The sequence below is a fragment of the Melospiza melodia genome, chromosome 18, assembly GCF_035770615.1.
Source record: "Melospiza melodia melodia isolate bMelMel2 chromosome 18, bMelMel2.pri, whole genome shotgun sequence".
NCBI classification, from domain to species: domain Eukaryota; kingdom Metazoa; phylum Chordata; class Aves; order Passeriformes; family Passerellidae; genus Melospiza; species Melospiza melodia.
In genome coordinates, this window is record NC_086211.1 from 2524814 (window position 1) to 2541783 (window position 16970).

The 16970-nt window shown below is 55.1% G+C and overlaps 1 protein-coding gene and 1 long non-coding RNA gene across 3 annotated transcripts in view; one reads left to right on the forward strand and one right to left on the reverse strand.

Annotated features, from left to right (window-relative positions):
- Nucleotides 1-10030: 10030 nt before the first annotated feature.
- Nucleotides 10031-11877, reverse strand: LOC134426565 (uncharacterized). Its single transcript, XR_010030001.1, has 2 exons — nucleotides 11821-11877; nucleotides 10031-10169 (listed from the first exon to the last, which is right to left on the reverse strand). It is a non-coding gene; the product is annotated as an uncharacterized LOC134426565 (long non-coding RNA).
- Nucleotides 11126-16970, forward strand: part of PEMT (phosphatidylethanolamine N-methyltransferase) — a 41642-nt gene continuing 35797 nt past the window's right edge. The window contains exons 1-2 of one of the 2 annotated variants that reach the window (XM_063171658.1): nucleotides 11126-11194; nucleotides 13609-13716. In XM_063171658.1, coding sequence (XP_063027728.1) covers nucleotides 13624-13716 — 93 coding nt within the window. In that variant the 5' untranslated portion in view covers nucleotides 11126-11194; nucleotides 13609-13623. Of the gene's footprint in view, nucleotides 11195-11934; nucleotides 12109-13608; nucleotides 13717-16970 lie in introns of those variants that run through there. The other variant, XM_063171657.1, reaches the window with a different exon arrangement.

Genomic DNA, 16970 nt, shown 5'->3' on the forward strand with positions numbered 1-16970 from the left:
TGTTAGACTGGATATTTGAAATTCTTGCTGGAGGGAATGGTCAAACAGGCTTCCTTCCTTCAATGTCCCAAGCCTGTCCAAGAAGCATTTGGAAAATGCCTTTAATAACATGCTTTAGCTTTGGTCAGCCCTGAAGTGATCATTGCTGGTCCTTTCCAGCTGAAGTAATTCTATTCTATTCTATTCTATTCTATTCTATTCTATTCTATTCTATTCTATTCTATTCTATTCTATTCTATTCTATTCTATTCTATTCTATTCTATTTCCATTCCATTCCATTCCATTCTATATTCCATTCAATTCCGTTCTATTCTATATTTTAAAACTCATTGCCACATCCACCTTGAAAGCCCTTTGGGCTCACATACCTCACCCCCACACCCAATCTCATGCTGCTGAGTTATTTCCATGGCCCCCAGATGATTTGTGGCCTCCTGCCACTGCTCAGAGGACAGGGACACTCAGATGAACCCTCCAGCCTGTCCCCCCACAGCTCCCTGGTGTAAATCAGCCCAGCACTGGTGATTCCAGCCAGGCTGATTTATGCCAGAAGAAGGACACTCTGAAGCTCAGTGGTGATTTAGAAATCCCATTAGGACCTGGTCATTTCTGCAGGAGAGGTGCAGGGGGCTGGTTTGTCCCCTCCTGCAGGGGTGGCACTGGCAGCCAGCTGTGCTGTCATTCCTGGCGTTGACTCCAGCAGGACCAGTGCTCCCAGAGCTCCATCCCAGCAAGGTGAAACCTCCTCTGTCATCTACAGCAGGCAGGGGAAGCCAGCCCCATCTGCTACCCTAGGCACCTACTCTGGTTTTTTTTTTTATTAAAGCTGATGTGAGAAACAACAGGGCAGCAGGAAAAGTGACTTCCATGGGCAGGGAAGAGCTGTGAGGCAACAGGAGCTGAATTTACCTCCATGGGAGCCCTAGAGAAGATGAGGGTTATTTTTTAAAAGGGAGAGTGAGACCCAAGGCAAAAACATCACCTAGAAAAAAAAAAAAAGAATCTCTCAGTACTCTCTTATTACTCTCTTATCCTCCTTTCCTGATCCTTCCTCTGGTCTCTGCACACACTCAGGGCATTTTGCCCTACATGATGTTCTGCAGCTGGTGCTCGGCCACACAAATCACCCCTCAGCCAGCCTAACACACAACTGAACAACTGCAAAGGCACTTTGCAGCATCCTTTTCTTCACCAGCTTTAGCAGCACACTGGCTTTTACGGCACAGCTCTGCCTTCCGTCGCTTCATCCAGCCTCCATCATGAACCACCCCCTCAAGAAAAAAAGAGGAAAGCAGTTTAAAACCAGGCCATTGCAGAGAAACAGCTCCCACGTGGAAAATTGCTCCTCGAGGGGTGCTGCAGCCTCCCCTGCTGCCATGGAAAGGCCAATTAGAGCTGGAAAAAGCTCTCGGGGGAGTGCTCAGGCAGGAGGTTTGCTGCTCTTTTGGGGTGAGGCTCAGAGCAGCCAATGCTCAGCTCGGTGTGAGGGTCTGCAGGTCCCACCAGTGGGGAAGGGGTTGCTGAAAACAGGGAAAACCTCTCTGAAGGATGTCTCTCCCATATTTTCTGGGCACCCAAAGGCTGGTTTATGCACTCAAGGCACCATTGCTGCCAGCAGCAGTGCATCTTCCCTTGCTCATTGGCAGCACCAGCACCAGGATGCTCCATGCTGATTCCTGGAGTGGGGGGACCCACAGTCTCCCCATTTCCCACCACACTCCACCTTTCAGGGCCCTCCCAGCGCTCTCTTCCTGAGGGATTTTTTACCATTTCAGTTCCTTTTTGCAGCTTGTAATAAATATCCTGAGACCGGTTTTAGTGCTTAAACATGTTGTGTGTGCTGGTGCTTGCGTGGCAGCCCATGGAGGGGGTTTGTGGGTTATCCATGCTCCCTTTTCCCTCCCCTCTGCTGAGGGCAGGCTCAGAGCAAGCCACCAGCTCCTGTCCCCAGTGTCCCCAAGCTCAGCACTGCAATTGTCTGTGTTTGGGGGACAAGAGAAGAACTGTGAGCTCTGGGGACAACACAGGGCATCCCAGGGACATCCCCAGCCCCACAGCAGGGTTTGACCTTCACAGATGAAACCTCCCCACTTTCTCCACCTCTCTCATCCTTCCCTTTCTCCTCCAGGAAAACAAAACTTCTCACACAAAGCACGGGCCAAGGAAATGCCGTGCCAGCAGCCACGGCCTTGCAGAGCTGGGAACAGGCTGTCCCTCCCAGGGAACTCCCTGAAAAGTCAAGGCTGGGCTGGCTCTGTGGCTGGCACTCTCACAGGAGGCTGGATTTACTTCTGGCCATAATAATCATGGAATGCCACAGCCTTGCTGTGTGCCCTTGGTCACATCCCTGCTTCCCCAGTGCTGTTGGAGACTGTGGGTGAAAACAGGAGAGTGATGGAGGGATGGAGCAGGAGGCTGCTGGCCACACACTGTGCTCCTGGCAAGGCTGGGAGCTGCAGACGTGTCACAGGCTTCTCCCTCACGGTCTCCAGGATTAGCTTAATAGCACGGGGAAATAACAGGATGAAAAATTTGCTCCCCTCCAAGCACTAAAAGCCAAGTTTCAAGGTTAATTGTCTGCCCTGTAGGAATAGCTTTTACACACTGCAAGGGGCTTAATTAGTGTCATTTTAGCCAAGCAGAGAGAGCGTGCCCTGGACCCATACTGCATGCCCCCAAGCCTATTTTCCTCTCCACGAGAGGTGATGGATTGCAGGCAGCTTCCCTGCACCAGAGCTCAGCAGGGACAGGTTTAGGGCTGATCAGGGAACCCCAGGATGCACCTTGGCAGCTGCTGCAGCCCCAAGCCCCATCCCTGCACCCACTGCACTCTTAGGTCCTGCACTGAGGGATCCTGGCTGTGTCCCCACAGATGTCCCTGTCCCCACTGAGCACCCACTTGGGAACACACTGCCAGGCCTGGCTTTAAGGAGATCACGAGGGGATGGAGGGGATTATTAGTTAGGGTTATCCTGTGTGTTCCTCCCAGCTTTGGGGCACGGCCGCTCTCCCTCCATGCAGCCAGGATTTGTTTTGAGCCCAGCACTGATCCCAGAGAGAAGCCAGACACGGTGAAGCTCCAAGGTATGAGGAGAGGCAGCTGAACAGCAGGGGCAGTGCCAGCAGTGGGGTCTCTGGGGTACAGGGGCAGCCCATCTGCGGGGTCATTCAGGATTTCCCAGCCCAGGGCAGCTGCTTTCCCCTGGAGCATCCCTGGGGCAGGGAGGGTCCCAGTCCCAGCTCGGAGCCACAGCAGCCCCTGGCTGTGGTTTCCCATCCTCAGCCTCTGTGGATGTAGGCTGTGGTTTCCCATCTTCCTTGCCTCCCAACCAGGTGTTTTCTACGGACAGTGCTCAGAAATCTGCAGAGCCAACCACAGCTTCATCCCAATCGTAGTAGGATCCACCCCACTCGCTAACTTTGAAAGCTGATCCTCTCTAATATCATCCCAATCATTGAGAAGCTATGAACCAGCATTAGTCTTTCAAGCTAAAGAAAGAGGGACTCCCCCCTCCTTAATGATATGCCCCAACTAAACCCCAACCCCTGATTTTTTATCACGCTCACTTCATGACTCAATTTCTCTTTAATCATCCAACCCAAACTCCTGTCACTCGTATCAATAAATCCCCCCTCTAACAAATCCCCCCTCAGCAGCTCCCAGACCCACAGGGACAGCCATGACCTCCCTGCACCCTCACCATGAGGCTGCCCTGGATCCCTGCCCACCCTGGAGAGGAGCAGCCTGATGGGATTTTTAGTTTTGCCCACATTGAAGAATTCATGGCAGCTCCCACTAAACCCATCTGCTGGTAAAGCTTCTCATTCCTGCTCCATCCACTCTTCCAGCTGGGCTTTCCTCCTCCCACACCCCACACTCTGCTGTGGGGTTGAGGCCACTGGGGCCACCCCGTGCTCCCAGCTTCACCCCAGCCTCTCCCCCTTCCTTCCCTGACCTTTGCATTCAATTTCTCCCTGTTACTGATGTCCAAACAGGCTCCCAGGGGCTCTCCAGCAGCAGAAACAAAGCACAGCAGAATAAAACATCCACCCCAATGGACAGGGCTGGCAGGGAGCCCCCACTGAGCCACATCCCAGCTGCTGCCCCTTTTTATGGGAATCTGCAAAAATACCCCAATTCTTGGCAAGTGATAAAAATACCCATTCCCTGGCAAAGGGAATGTCTGGAGTTTGGTGCTTCCAGGTGGGAAGGGGGGATGGATGAAGGAGGGAACTGGGACAGCATCTTTATTTAGCACTAAAGGGATTAAACATCTCAAACCTGAAGCAAGGTAAACAGTCTGCTTTGGCTGGGGTGGGGAAACCCCAGAACTTCTGCTCCATGCCTTTTTATACAATCAAAAATCAGTTTGGGCTGAAAAGGTGGAGGAAGGGAAGCATGAAGCTGGCTCCAGCAGTTTCTTTTTGTTGAAATGAGTTGAATCATGACCCAATAATGGCACCCAGCTCCCAGCCTGCCTATGGGAGGATCATGGCAGAGATCCTGGTTCCTCAGTTTGGGGGCCAAGGCACTCATAGCTCACACTCCCTCCTGCTGCTGTGGCTCCAGGCTCACACTGGTGAGGAGTGATGTATTTTTAATTCGTTTAAGGGAATTAAGCTCATCTGTGTCTGACTACTCACACAGCCCCTTCACTTCCATTAATTTCTGAGCTGCTTGCCTGGATTCCTCTGGCTCTGGCAGGGGTTTGGTATCACAGGGAGACCAATTTCCTGCAGATTTGACAGATGTGGGTGGCTGGAGAGCAGCAGGAGACCCCATCTGCCCCTTCCCCACAGTGGGGAGTAGTTTGGCTCACCCTCCACATCAGTCCCACAGGGACATTCTGCATTTCCCATTGTGTCCAGGCTGGCACATGGAGAGCCTCTGCCCTCCTGAGGTCCCCAACCTTCTTTCCAGGGTCCCCAACCTTCTCTCTGGGGTCCCTGACCTTCCTCCCAGGGTCCCTGACCGCCTTTCCATCTTCCTTTTGAAACCCTTCTGTGATGCAGCTCGTAAACAGACACAAAAGCAGGGGGGAAAGAAGAGATAAGATAAAAATAACAGCAGCAGGAGTGGGTTTGAAGCAAATAACAGGAAAACATCAAAGAGGAGGGGGAGTGATGCTCCAAGGAGGTATTTATAGCTGGCTCTGTGGTTCCTCAGGATAGACCTGTGTGTCCCCATGGAGCCTCTTCCTGGCCCCCACAAGCACATGTTTGTGTCCCTGCCTTGCAGCCAGCCCTTCCCCAGGAGTCTTCCATGTAAATTCAGCCTGAGGGCAGAGCACATCCCCACAGCTTTTAGAGACCACTCAGGGAAAGGCTGATGCTCTGGAAAGGCTCTGAGCCCAGCCCTGTGTGGCACTTGCTGTAGGGGCCATCACACCTGGCACGAAGCAGCCTCCACTTCCAGGCTTTTTTTCCCTCTGCCAAGTCCTCAATGAGAGTTTTTCTCCCCACGGCCCTCCTGGGGCTTAGATCTGAGAGCAATGCTGATTGCCTGGGAAAAGCCAGGCACCAGCAGAGCGAGGGATGAGAGATGGGCACGGAGGGAATGCTTGGTGCTGTGACTCAGCCCCTCCATACAATGTGGGAGCATCCCACCCCTCCTCAATGCTGCAGTGAGCATCTGGATGGCTCAGCTAATGGGGACACCCTAATTAGATGTGTCTGGGGCAATGCACCTTATTCTGGGATGCTGATGTGCAGGGAATTATTTTGGAGGCTGGTTCAGCCCTTTGCACCTTGCAGGAAAAGGTGCTGGGGTGGTTTGTAGGGGCAGAAAGTATTTGGGAAAACTGCTCAGCCTCTTTGGATGGACCCAGGGGCAATGGGGTTTGCTCCCACGTCTGTCATGGGATGTGCCTGTGGCCAGGGAACTTGGTGGCAGTGACCTTTTCAGCTGCCTTCTGCTTTGGGGAGCCTCAGCTTCTCTTAAAGCATCTGTCCCCATGAAAAGTGCTTTGGAGGGATTGAGGGCTTTGGGGGAGAGCAGATTGGCACCAAACCCTCCGACCAGATGTGCAGAGTCAGGACCTTTTGGAAAAGGGAAATCTGGGTCATTTCCACCCACCTGGAGCCTCAAAATGTCCTCCTTGTTTGCAGCCATCTCCCAGGCTGGGGAAGGAGCTGCTGCTCCGTGGTGACTCTGCACACCCTCGCTGCTGCTCTCTAATCAGACTCAGGGTTTGCAATTAAGCGACACAGAGCAACCCTGGGGACAGAACCTGCTGTTTGAGCCCAGCTCAGACGAGTTTGGGGAGGGAGAGACCTGATTTCCCACTTAGCAGACAGGTCACGATCGGTGGATTCATTGATCCCAGAAAGCAAAGCCTCCGCTTCATTAGAGGCACGCTGGTGATGAGCGTGGCCTCGGGGAGCAGGGAAGCTCTGAGAATCCTTCCCTAAATGTTATCTCCACCAGGCTCAGAGAGAGGGGTCGGGAAGCTCCTCTGGCAGGATGGCTTCCTCTGGAGGGGGCTGCTCCATCCCACCGTGCCCATCACATGCCAGGCTCTGAGGGGCACTGGGGCTCCCTGGGAATGCTGAGCCTGGAAAAATGCTCCTTTCTGCCTCTGTGTGTGCCTCTTCCCGGTGTGCTTCTCCCCACTGAAGTGTGACAAGGGCACAGTGCCCTGGCTCAAAGCAGTGCGGGCTGTGGCTGTGCCAGGGCAGAGCACCCGGGCGAGACCCAGCTGCAACAGAGGGGTCACCTGGAGTCAGTGAGGAATTCCCAGAGCCTGGGGATTTGTGAGGGATGTTCCCCCCAGAAGCATGGACACAACAAGGCCCTGGAGAGCTGGTTCAGGTGCAGGCAGCAGGGGCAGGGCAGAAAGAGGCACCTCCATCGACTGGGCACACTGAAGCTGGGCAAGACCCTTGGGCAAAGTCCTGCTCGCTCTGCTCCTGAACCACGACCGTGTGCATATAAAATGTTCTGGCTGTAACAGCCAGATCCTGCTCTGTCCTCTGCTGCATTCCTGATTTTCCCTCCCCAGGTCAGCTCTCCCAGAGGGAGGTTTCCACACTGGCTCCTGCCAATGGTTACTGGCAATAACTTCTCGGTGCCCTTCAATGCAGCTGCTCGAGGCAGCAGATGGGGATGGGGCTTGAAGCTGAGCCAGACTGGCTGCTTTGCAAGGAAAGCTAGCTCAGGATCAGCTGGGCTTATGCAAGTAGCTCCATCTACTCCCAAAGTTCCCAGTCTCTCCTGTAAATACCTACTGAGATACTGGGAGCATTCACCAAGGTGAGCGTTGCCCACAAGCTGGAGCAGGGCCCTGCACCATCCCCTTCCCTGAAATCACGACTCTGCATGGTAACAACACCCACAGGCAAAAAGCAAGGGAAGGACTGTGAGCCTTCCACGTGGAAAATTTGAAGGTTTCTCTGGGCTCTCTGCATGAGGGGAGTCACGCAGGGGATGTGGCTTTTAGGAAGGTTTCTGCTCCAGGGAATCACGCTGTGCTGCTGGTTCGGGGCAGGGATGTGTCATCCTGCTCCTGCAGGTGTTAGGACTTCTTTTTGCCAGTTCTTCCAAGAAAGCCTCTCCCGTGGGCAAAGCTGGCTGGCAGGACTCCCTGACGCCAACACAGGCACCCTCAGCTTTCATCAGTGACAAGCCTCCCACGCCGTGACACGTCCCCTTCGCAGGGGCAGAGCTGGAGCTCCCAAGATTTTGGCTCCAGTTTCTGGCTCATGCTGGTACAAGGACGAGCTGGAAGCAAAAGCATCCTCTCTCCACCCAGCTTGGCTTCCAGTTAGGGAGCATCTCAGGCTTTTGGAGAATTTAGGTACGTGGAGGTGGTGTTGGTTGTTCTCTGCATCCCTGGGTATTTAAGGGAACTCAAGGAACAGTGGGGGCATGGGAAGGAGGAAAGGAGCAGCTGTCTCTCTGGGTTTACAGGGATCAGCAGCCGAGCAAGTCCTCAGCATAACCAGGGTGTAACTGGGAGCAGAGTCTGCTTCACATACCATATGCTCCCAATCCACTACGCTCAATCAAGCCTAATAAAATTGATAGGGGAGCATTGAAAATCTCGTGATTAATTCTTTATGATCTGTAATAGGGGAGCTGTGTGCCAATTACTCAAGTAAATCATTCATCAGAAAATAAATAGAACTAACCTCCAGCACAAACACTAGAGGATTTCCACTAGGATTGCAGGTCTGGATTGCAGCACCATGCTGCTGGTAACTGTACATTATCTGATGGAGGACACAGGAGGAGCTGCAGTTTTGCTGCTTCTCCCCAAGGTTTCGGCTCTGTGCTCCAGCATCATTTGTTGTTCTTCACCACACATTTCAATGCTCTGTCCTTGAACTCCATGACCCATCAGCACAGGCAGGTTTGCAAAGGGCCAAACCCAGAGGAATCAGCTTTTTTTCAGGGCAGGTTTGAACATGAGGACGATGACACAGGGACATGGACAAAAAGGAATGGGAATAAGACTCGTCTTTTCTTTTCCCAGCAAGGAAACCAATCATTTGGCCTGGAAAATTTTTCCTGGTCTTGTAAGGAGAGCTGTCCCTCTGTGCTGAACTTACCGGACTGCAGTTTCCCAATCAATGTCCCATTTCTAAGGGAAAACCATCCAACAGCACTCCCTGCCCTAGATTTCCACATGTGGGGAATTTCCTGGGTTGTGTTTGAAATTTGAAATGCTCCTAAACAAAGTGCAGCTTGCCAAGCCACAGTGTCCTGCTAACACACATTCAGCATCCTTCACCATGATGCAATTCCATATTCATCAGGGGCCCTTTGGGACCGTGGTGGGATTTCAAGGGGCACTGAGGGAGTTCACGCTGATAAAGGACTTGGGAAAGCTGAGGGCAATGTCCTCTTCCTCAGCTCAGTGCTCAGAAAGGGAGAGCTGGATTAAAGGCATGCCACAGGGAGAAAGGGAGGGAAGGGCACATAAAATCCAGCCTGTGCAGAAAGCCCTCTTTGTGTCCTTCACAGCTGCAGGGATGTGTCCAAGGTGGGATGAAGGCCAGCACGGAGGGGCCTCACTGCCACAAACAGCTTCTTTCCTTCTTACACGGAAAAACTTCCATGGACAGGGAATTTGGCAGTGGAAATGGCAAGGAGGCTCAAGTGTGATGTGCTGCCCCAAACACAACTGAGCTGGGGGCAGGACACTGAATTCTGCAGGACGTGCCTTCACTGGGGTGACAGGAGAGACATTTCCATGTCCATGTCCCCAACTCTGCTGACCCTAAATGAGGATCCAGTGAGACACTTCATCCCTCTGCACCTCCTCACCATCCATCCCTCAGCCAGACCCATTCCCCCCTGCACTGTGCCACAAAACCCTTGTCCTTTCCCAGCTGGCAGTGCTGGCACCACCAGGACACCTTCCCCTTGCAGCCAGGACAGTTTGGAGATTTCTCCCTGCTGGTTCCTCCTGGAGAGGGACATTAGCATCTCACCCATCCCAGCCACCATCGCTTCCCCCACCTCATCCCCATCACCCTTCCTGCTGCTCCCAGCACCCAGCTGGTGGGACTCAGAACAAACATCCTCCCACCTGCTCCCGCGGCCCAGCCCGCGAGATGGCACAGGCGATAATTACACACTTGGCACAGCAAAATCATCCAGCACGGGGGAGAAGAGGCTGCAAGCAGCTGGAGATCATCCATGGGGAACGCTGCTCCCACCCACAGCGCCTCGGTGTGTGCCTCACCCCAAACCAACCCAGCTTATGCCATGAATGGGATCCCTGGGCCCGGTGGGAGCACCACGGGTGCCAGAGCTGATGGTGCAGGTGGGGATGTGCCGGTGCCCCGAGGGGTTTGGAGCAGCAGAACTAAGGAAGGCTGGCTTCCCTTGGAGCCAGACTGGGATCCCTGGGGTGTGCTGAAGCGTATCCTCCAGAGATGCCATTCTCCTGGGGAGGGCTTCAAGTGAGCCATCACTCATGCACACTTCCAGTGCCTGCCAGGACATGAGTACTCGGATTTCCTGTCCCTTTCCTGCTCCCATGAGGCCTCTGGGAGGGACACTTGCAGATCATTCATACTGCATTCCTTTTTGAAGAAAATTTATTTCCTTGCAAAGCAGGATCTGCAAAAGCACAGACCTTCAGGGGTCTACAGGGATGATACTATCCTACCCAGACAGGTCCAGGACTGCAGCCCATCAGGTGCCCCAATCTGAAACATCCTAGAGAGGAATGAAGTAAAAAAATAACATGAGTAGTAATAATAACAGCAATAAAAAAAATATACTGCACTGCTGAAGGCAGAAGGCTGCAATGAATTGTCCTTAAAATACGTTTAGACTTGGTAGCTTTAGATTTTGCCCTTGAATGAGTAATATTGGTCAAGCAGCATTTAATTTCCTGTGCCAGGGAGCCACTGCAGTTGTTTCCCAGCTCCTGGCCATGGTGTGAGCACTGGACTGGGACAGGGCAGAGACCACAGAATCATGGAATCATACAACAGTTTCGGCTGGAAGGGACCTTAAAGATCACCTCATTACACCCCCAGCCATGGGCTGGGAAACCTTGCACTAGGCCAGGTTGCTCCAAGCCCAGTCCAGCCTGGCCTGGACCTCCTCCAGGCATGGGGCAGCCACGGTTTCTCTGGGCAAAAGGGAACGGGGAGGGATCAGGCAAGGGGCAGGCAGGGGAGCTGGCACAGAACGGGCAGGGGCTGGCAGGGAACGGGCAGGGGACGGGCAGGGGCTGGCAGGGGACAGATGGGGGCTGGCAGTGCCCGTCTCTCCCCCGCAGCAGCGGCGCCCACTCGGTTCTCGCTCCCTCTCCCACCAGGGCCGTCCCATTCCCAGCCGCTCCCCAGCTCCCGCTGCGGCCCCGGGGGGTCCGTCCCGCCCGCTCCCGCCGCTCCCGCGGGCCGGGTCCCAGTGCAGCCGCGGGGCCGCTCTCCGTCCGGCCGCGGCCCCACACGCTCACGCAGCCGCGGCCTGAGGTCAGTGCTGCCCCCGGCCCGCAGGCCCCGGGCCCGCCGCGGCTCCAGGCCCGGCTCCTCCCGGCGGGGCGGGACCGCGGCTCCCGGCAGCGCCACCGCGGGCCCGGCGCTGGGCCCGGGCCGGGGGAGCGGCGGGGGCACCCGGCCATGGCGGGGCGGCGCGGGCCGGGCGCGGGGCGGCGGGAGGCGGCGGCGGGCGGGGCCCGGCGCTTCCCGCGGGAGTGCTGCGAGGGGCTGGGCGGCCTGGACTACGGCCAGGTACCGGCGGGCCGGGCGCGGGAGGGAGGGCCCCGGGGAGGGCCCGGCCTGGGGCAGCGGGGGGAGCCCGGGCATGGATCCCCCGCCCTCCCGGTGCCGCCGCGGGGCTCGGCGGATCCGCTGGGAATCGCCCCCGCAGGTGCAGCAGGCCTCGGGATGCTCGGTCCCCGGTTCCCTAGGTGCGCCCACCGCCCTGCCCAGCCCGGTGCCACCGCAGCCGGCACGGCACGGGCTGAGCAGGAGGCAGGGGCTGCGCTGGCACTGCGGGGATGCCCGGGGGTGCTGCCAGCGGCTCACCCGGGAGCCCCTGCAGCTCTTGTTGAAGGGCCCGTGCAGCTCCCATCCAGGAATCCATTCATCTCTCGCTCTGGTGCCGATACAGCTCTCACCAAGTGCCCATGCAGCTCTCATCTGGGTGCCTGTATTGCTCTCCCCAAGTCTCCCCTGTGTGCCTGTTCCTGTCCCACCCGGGTGCCCGTGCAGCTCTCACCTGGGTGCCTGTACAGCTCTCCCCGTGTGCCCATTCATGTCCCACCAGGTGCCCGAGCAGCTGTTACCTGGGTGCCTGCACAGCTCTCATCTGGGTGCCTGTACAGCTCTCACCTGGGTGCCTGCACAGCTCTCACCTGGGTGCCTGCACAGCTCTCGCCCAGCTGCCCGTGCTGTTCCCACCCTTGCTGACTTCGGGGCTTTGATCAAGCGGGCACCGCTCGCCACGGTCATTGATCCCCCAGCGTGGAGGACGGGGCAAAGTTGAATGTTCTGTGCCCGTTACGTGGCTGTCCCAGCAGCTCGCAGAGACAGCTCATCCCATTAGGGCTCCCCTTTTATCCCGAGAAGCACACAGCCAGGCACAGGCCAATCTGCCTCCCGCTGGCTGCCGCGAATTTGGTTGTTGAGCAGGAGAAAAGAAGGTGAGTGCGATGTTAACGATGGTGCCTGCCCGGAGTTAGTAGGTCAAGAAGCTTTTGTTCAGCCCGTGCTAGCACTGTGCTCAGCAGCGTACAAAACGAGAGGAAAGAAGCTGTCCTGGTCCCACGGGATCGCAATTGAAGCGGGATTAGACAGTTCGGCCCCGGTGCCAGCAGCTGCTCGGGCTGTGGCTCGGCAGTTTGGAGGGATGAGGTCTGGTGGGCAAGGGCTGCTCGGGGGTGAAGGGAGGGGAGGAGAGGCTCTGGAGGGTGGGAACAGGGGGAGATGGGTCTGGGTCAGGCCATGGGGGCTGTTCCCATTGATCCCTGCCAGCACCTGTGTCCCCAGGGCTCGGATGAAGGAGCCTGGAGGACCTGGGCAGTGGTGGTTTGAGGGCAGCTGTGGGCCCCAGTGAGGATCCATCCCCCCTTTCCCCAGGTCTGTGCAGTCTTTGCTCCTGCACTTTGCACCCTGGGCACTCATGGCTGGGCAGGAGGCGCTTGGAGAGGCTGGATTGCCCTGGGCCAGCATGGGAGCTGTTCCCACAGCCTTTCCTCTGGCCTAGGAGAGGTGCAGGTCTTCCCAGCCCCTTTCCATGGATGACACTGTGGCTCTGGTTCTTCCCAAGAGCCTGTGAGGAACCAGTGGGAATTTCCCTCCCTGATACCTTTTCGAGCTGTGCCTGTCCCCTGGCATCCAAAGGTCTTGAAAACACAGCTGTGTTGGGGAGGCAAAATCCTTCCACATCTCGATGTTGTTGTCTTGGTTTTATTTCAAGTGAAGGCTGGGCTTGGGATGGGCTATTTTGTTTTTTGTTTTCAAAGGTTTTGACCAAAGGAAAAAAAAAAAAAAGACACTGGCTGTTTTTCATCCAAATACCAGCACAGGGAGGAGAGGGAGTGTAGAGGGAGAAGCAGCATGGCTTACTGCACGTAAAAACACTGACAATGTCAGGGAGCTGTCTGGGGAAAAATATCTCTTTTTAAAAAGGAGAGCAGTGAGTTTTAAGGGGGTTTTGTTGTTGTCATTAAGACAGGAAATATTTCTGCAGCTCCATACAGTGCAAATGCATTCCCCCTTGCTGTGGAGGGGGTTTGCATCACTCTGGCTTTATGGGAGACGAGTTTGAAGCTGACACAGCTCATTGCTAGGGGATTCCATGCAGACCAGCACCCCTGGGACAGCCCTGTGTCCCCAGGGATGCTGAGATGCTGTGGAATGGTGCTCCCTCCCCTAAAACACTCACGAGCTGACAGCTGAGGACTGGTGCTCGTCCTCAGAGCAGCAGTGTCACCTCTGATCCTGTGTCCTTTTGGGCATGCTGTGAGTGTGAGGTTTGGGGGGACAGCTTGGAGAATTCCCCATCCTCCTCCTGGGCTTTGCACCTTGACGCAGCACTTTGCAAGCTGTAACAACACATTGCTTAGGGCTGGTAAAAGGTTCATGTACCCTTGGGGCAGCTGGTTTGAGGTGAAGTGCAGTAACCATCCCTTCCTCCACAGGTGGATGTGGCAGCCATGGTGCGGCTCTTTGGCTACGTGGATGTCACTGACACTGGCTTCATTGTGGCTGTCCTCTCCATAGCCTTCAACCCTTTCTTCTGGAATGTGGTAAGGACTGCCTTTGTGCCAGCTGCTCCTTTACTCTCAGCCTTCCTTTCCCAGCTTCCTTTGGGAGGGAAAAATCTCTTTTGAGAAGTGTGCTGGGCTGGGTGGAGGAATTTTGCTCAATTAGATCTCAGGAGTGGGTGAACGGGGGGCTGTGCTGCAGCTCCTGGGGCTGGGGGTGACTGTGAGGGCTTTCACAGAGGAGGTGAAGGTGGGAGCCAGCTCAGGAAACAGAAGGAATTTGGAGCAGAGCAATCAAACCCATCCTTCAGCCACATGTCCCACCCAGCAGCCAGGCTCTGCTCACTACTGGGGCTGAGCATGAATGGCATTAATCCCCATCAGGGTGGCTGCACTGGATATGCTGCCTGCTGCTTCCCCTTGAAATATGTTGGCAGCTGCTCTTGTGGATGGCAGGAAGCAAAAACAGTCAGCCAAAAGTTGGCCTGAAAAAAAATCCCTCCTCCATCATGCTGCAAAGCCTGGCAGAGAGCTGCAGGGTTGGCAGCAAGCCAGCCCTACGAGGAGCAGGATACCTGTGCAGGGGTGATGTTTGCTGTGGCTGTGGGTGCCACAGTGCTTTGGGAGCCAAGGCAGGATGAACCTCCACTGCCTGTTACTGCTGTGCTTTGCTGCCTCCTTGCAAAACCTGCAGGAGTCATTGCTAGCCCCATTCTAGAGCACTCCAGAGCCAATAATGCCAAGCAGGAAGCCCAGGATGAGGTGACTCCCACCCTGCAGCACCCCTGTGAGCACTGCTGGGGATGGGATGTCATCTCAGCCACGACTCACAAACCCACCCACCAAACCTCCCTGCAGGGATTCTCTCCCTGGAGAATTCTCCTTTAAAAGGCCTTGTTTTTCCAGAGGGGAAGGACTCCTCTGTCTCTGAGTGCGGGGGCTCTTGAGGTTGTCTCACACTGGGCTTTGGAAAAGGGAGGCTCTGCAGGCTGTGAGTCACTTTGGAAACCTCTGTCGGAGCTCTTTGTTGCAGCCTCCCTAATTTCTCATGCAACTCATTATTAAAAAGTCTCACGGTGGCTGAAATGCGAGCTGGAATATGCCACATTATTTCGGCTGCAGAGTCATCATTTAGCATAAAGAATCAATGAACAAGTAGATTCAGGATGTGGTCTCTGGGGGGAGAGTCTGGCTCCAGCGAGAAACTGCATGAAAGGCAAAGAAAAAAGCACTTTATTAGCATCTGCTGCTATGCCTGCAACTCGCGGGACGCCTGCAGCTTGGGAAATAGCGTTGCTTTTTGGATCAGGGGTTTGGCTGCTGTTAAAGGACAGGGAACGCCGATGTAAGAGCAGGAAGTTTGTTGCTCTGCGCTGCTGTTGTCCCCTCGCAGGGACTGGAGGACGGCGCCGTTGGCAGCAGGTGGCACTCCAAGCCAGACGAGCAGGAGGTTTGAGTGAGCAGCCTGAGCTGAGTGCTGGGGAGAGCTCCGAGCGTGGCATTCCGTGTTTGTCCCTCTGCAATGGGCCGGGGGGGTCTGGCAGTCCGTGTGCCTCCATCCTTGCTCTGCCCAAGCCCCCCAGCATCTCCCTGGTGTTTGCAGTCCCGGTGTGTGGCTCCCACCAGGCAATGCTGGAAGGCTCTTGCAGGGAGTCTGTGGGTCCTGCAGCCCCAGACAAGCCCCCACTGTCAGGTACAAATCACCAAGAGTGGCCCTGGCTCTCCATGGATTTTCCCTGACCTCCTTCCTTTACCTCCTCCCCATCCTTTTATCCATGTGCTCATTGTCCCCTCCCTGCACCCAGCCAGCAGCTCTTCTTTCTTTACCTCCATCCCTGCACAGGCTCTCTCTGTCCTTGGCTGTTTGAGTTCCTTCCCAGCAGCTGAGTTTGCTTCTGCATCTGAATTACTCTGGGTTTCCAAGAGCTTCAGTGCAAAGACTGGAATCCTGCACAGTGCCAAGCACTCTGTGCTCTCTCTGCTCAATAACTAATGTGGGATGCTGGTCAAAATCTCTCCTGTGCGTGAAATTCCTGATTTGGATAGAAATTGGGTGGGGATGCATTGATTTAGTTCAGTGTCTTAATTCCCTGTTTCTGCTGAACTCCAGCCAGGTCTGCCTCTTCCAGAGTTTGGTGCTGGGTTGTCCTTGCTGTGCAGTGCCTCTGAATAAATGTGTGGTGGGGAAACCCTGGCTCCATGCAGTGCTTGGGTCATGGAGAGGCACATCCCAAGGCCTTGATCACAGCAAGGTGACCTGGTGAGCAGGTTTCTCTGGGACAAAACCTGTAGAGTCTGGGGATGAAGCACAAGCTCTGGAGGCTGTGGAGTAGTGTGGCCACCAGAGAAAAATGTGGTGCTTGTCAGGTCGGTGGATGTACTTTAGGTAAGAGCAGTTTTGAGGACCAGAGCCTAAATGGGGCAATTTGCAGACTCCAGCTGGGCTGTGCTGATGCTCCCTCCTGTTCTCTGCAGGGGAGAAAAGCTTTTCCAGAAGGCCTCAGGACTCACAATTCCCTCCTTCCTGCCTGCAGGCATGTGCAGAGGGTTCCAGCAATGTCTCCCCATGGCCACGTGCTGCATTTCCTCACCAAACCCTGGGCTTGCACCCCCTCCTCTGCTTCCACTCCCTTCATGCCAGTGAAAATCCTGCCTGTCCCTGGACAGGTTATATTGTCCATGGCACAGCCTGAATGTGTTACTGCATTATTCTCGTTTTTCTCATATTTTTTCCTCTCTGCTGTCTCTGCTTTCCCACCCACTGTGTCTGTTATGAGAGGAGCTGCTGGGAGCTGTGTTCCCACAGGAGACAGGGTGCAGGTGAGGTCTCAAAAGGAAGCAGCAGAGCTGTTTTGGGAATGAAATCACTTAAAACTCCCCAAGGATGGGATGTTCAGTGCAGCCAAGAGACCTGAGCCACCGTGGGGCTGTAGAGGGGCACCCAGCAAGGAGCAGGCACATCTCTGGAGCTGTGCCATAAAACGTTAATGAGGCCAGAGCAGCAGGAACTTCAATAAATCCCATCTGTGTTTGGAAAGCCGCAGAACGATGGGAGAAACTCCTCATCCCTTGGTAACTAAGGAAGGCAGTAAATAAAAACTCCTCAGGGACAAACACTTTCAAGCCAAGAGAGGCAGATAACCTGCATGCAGCGGGCTCTAAGGAGCTGGCTGAGCCTTGGCACACGAGGAGTTTCTGGAAAGCTGGAAGGTTTCTGTCCCTCCCAGTAGCAGCCAGGCATAGCCATGAGGCCGGCAGTCTGACGTCCATCACCACGCAAGTGAGTTTGAAGTGGG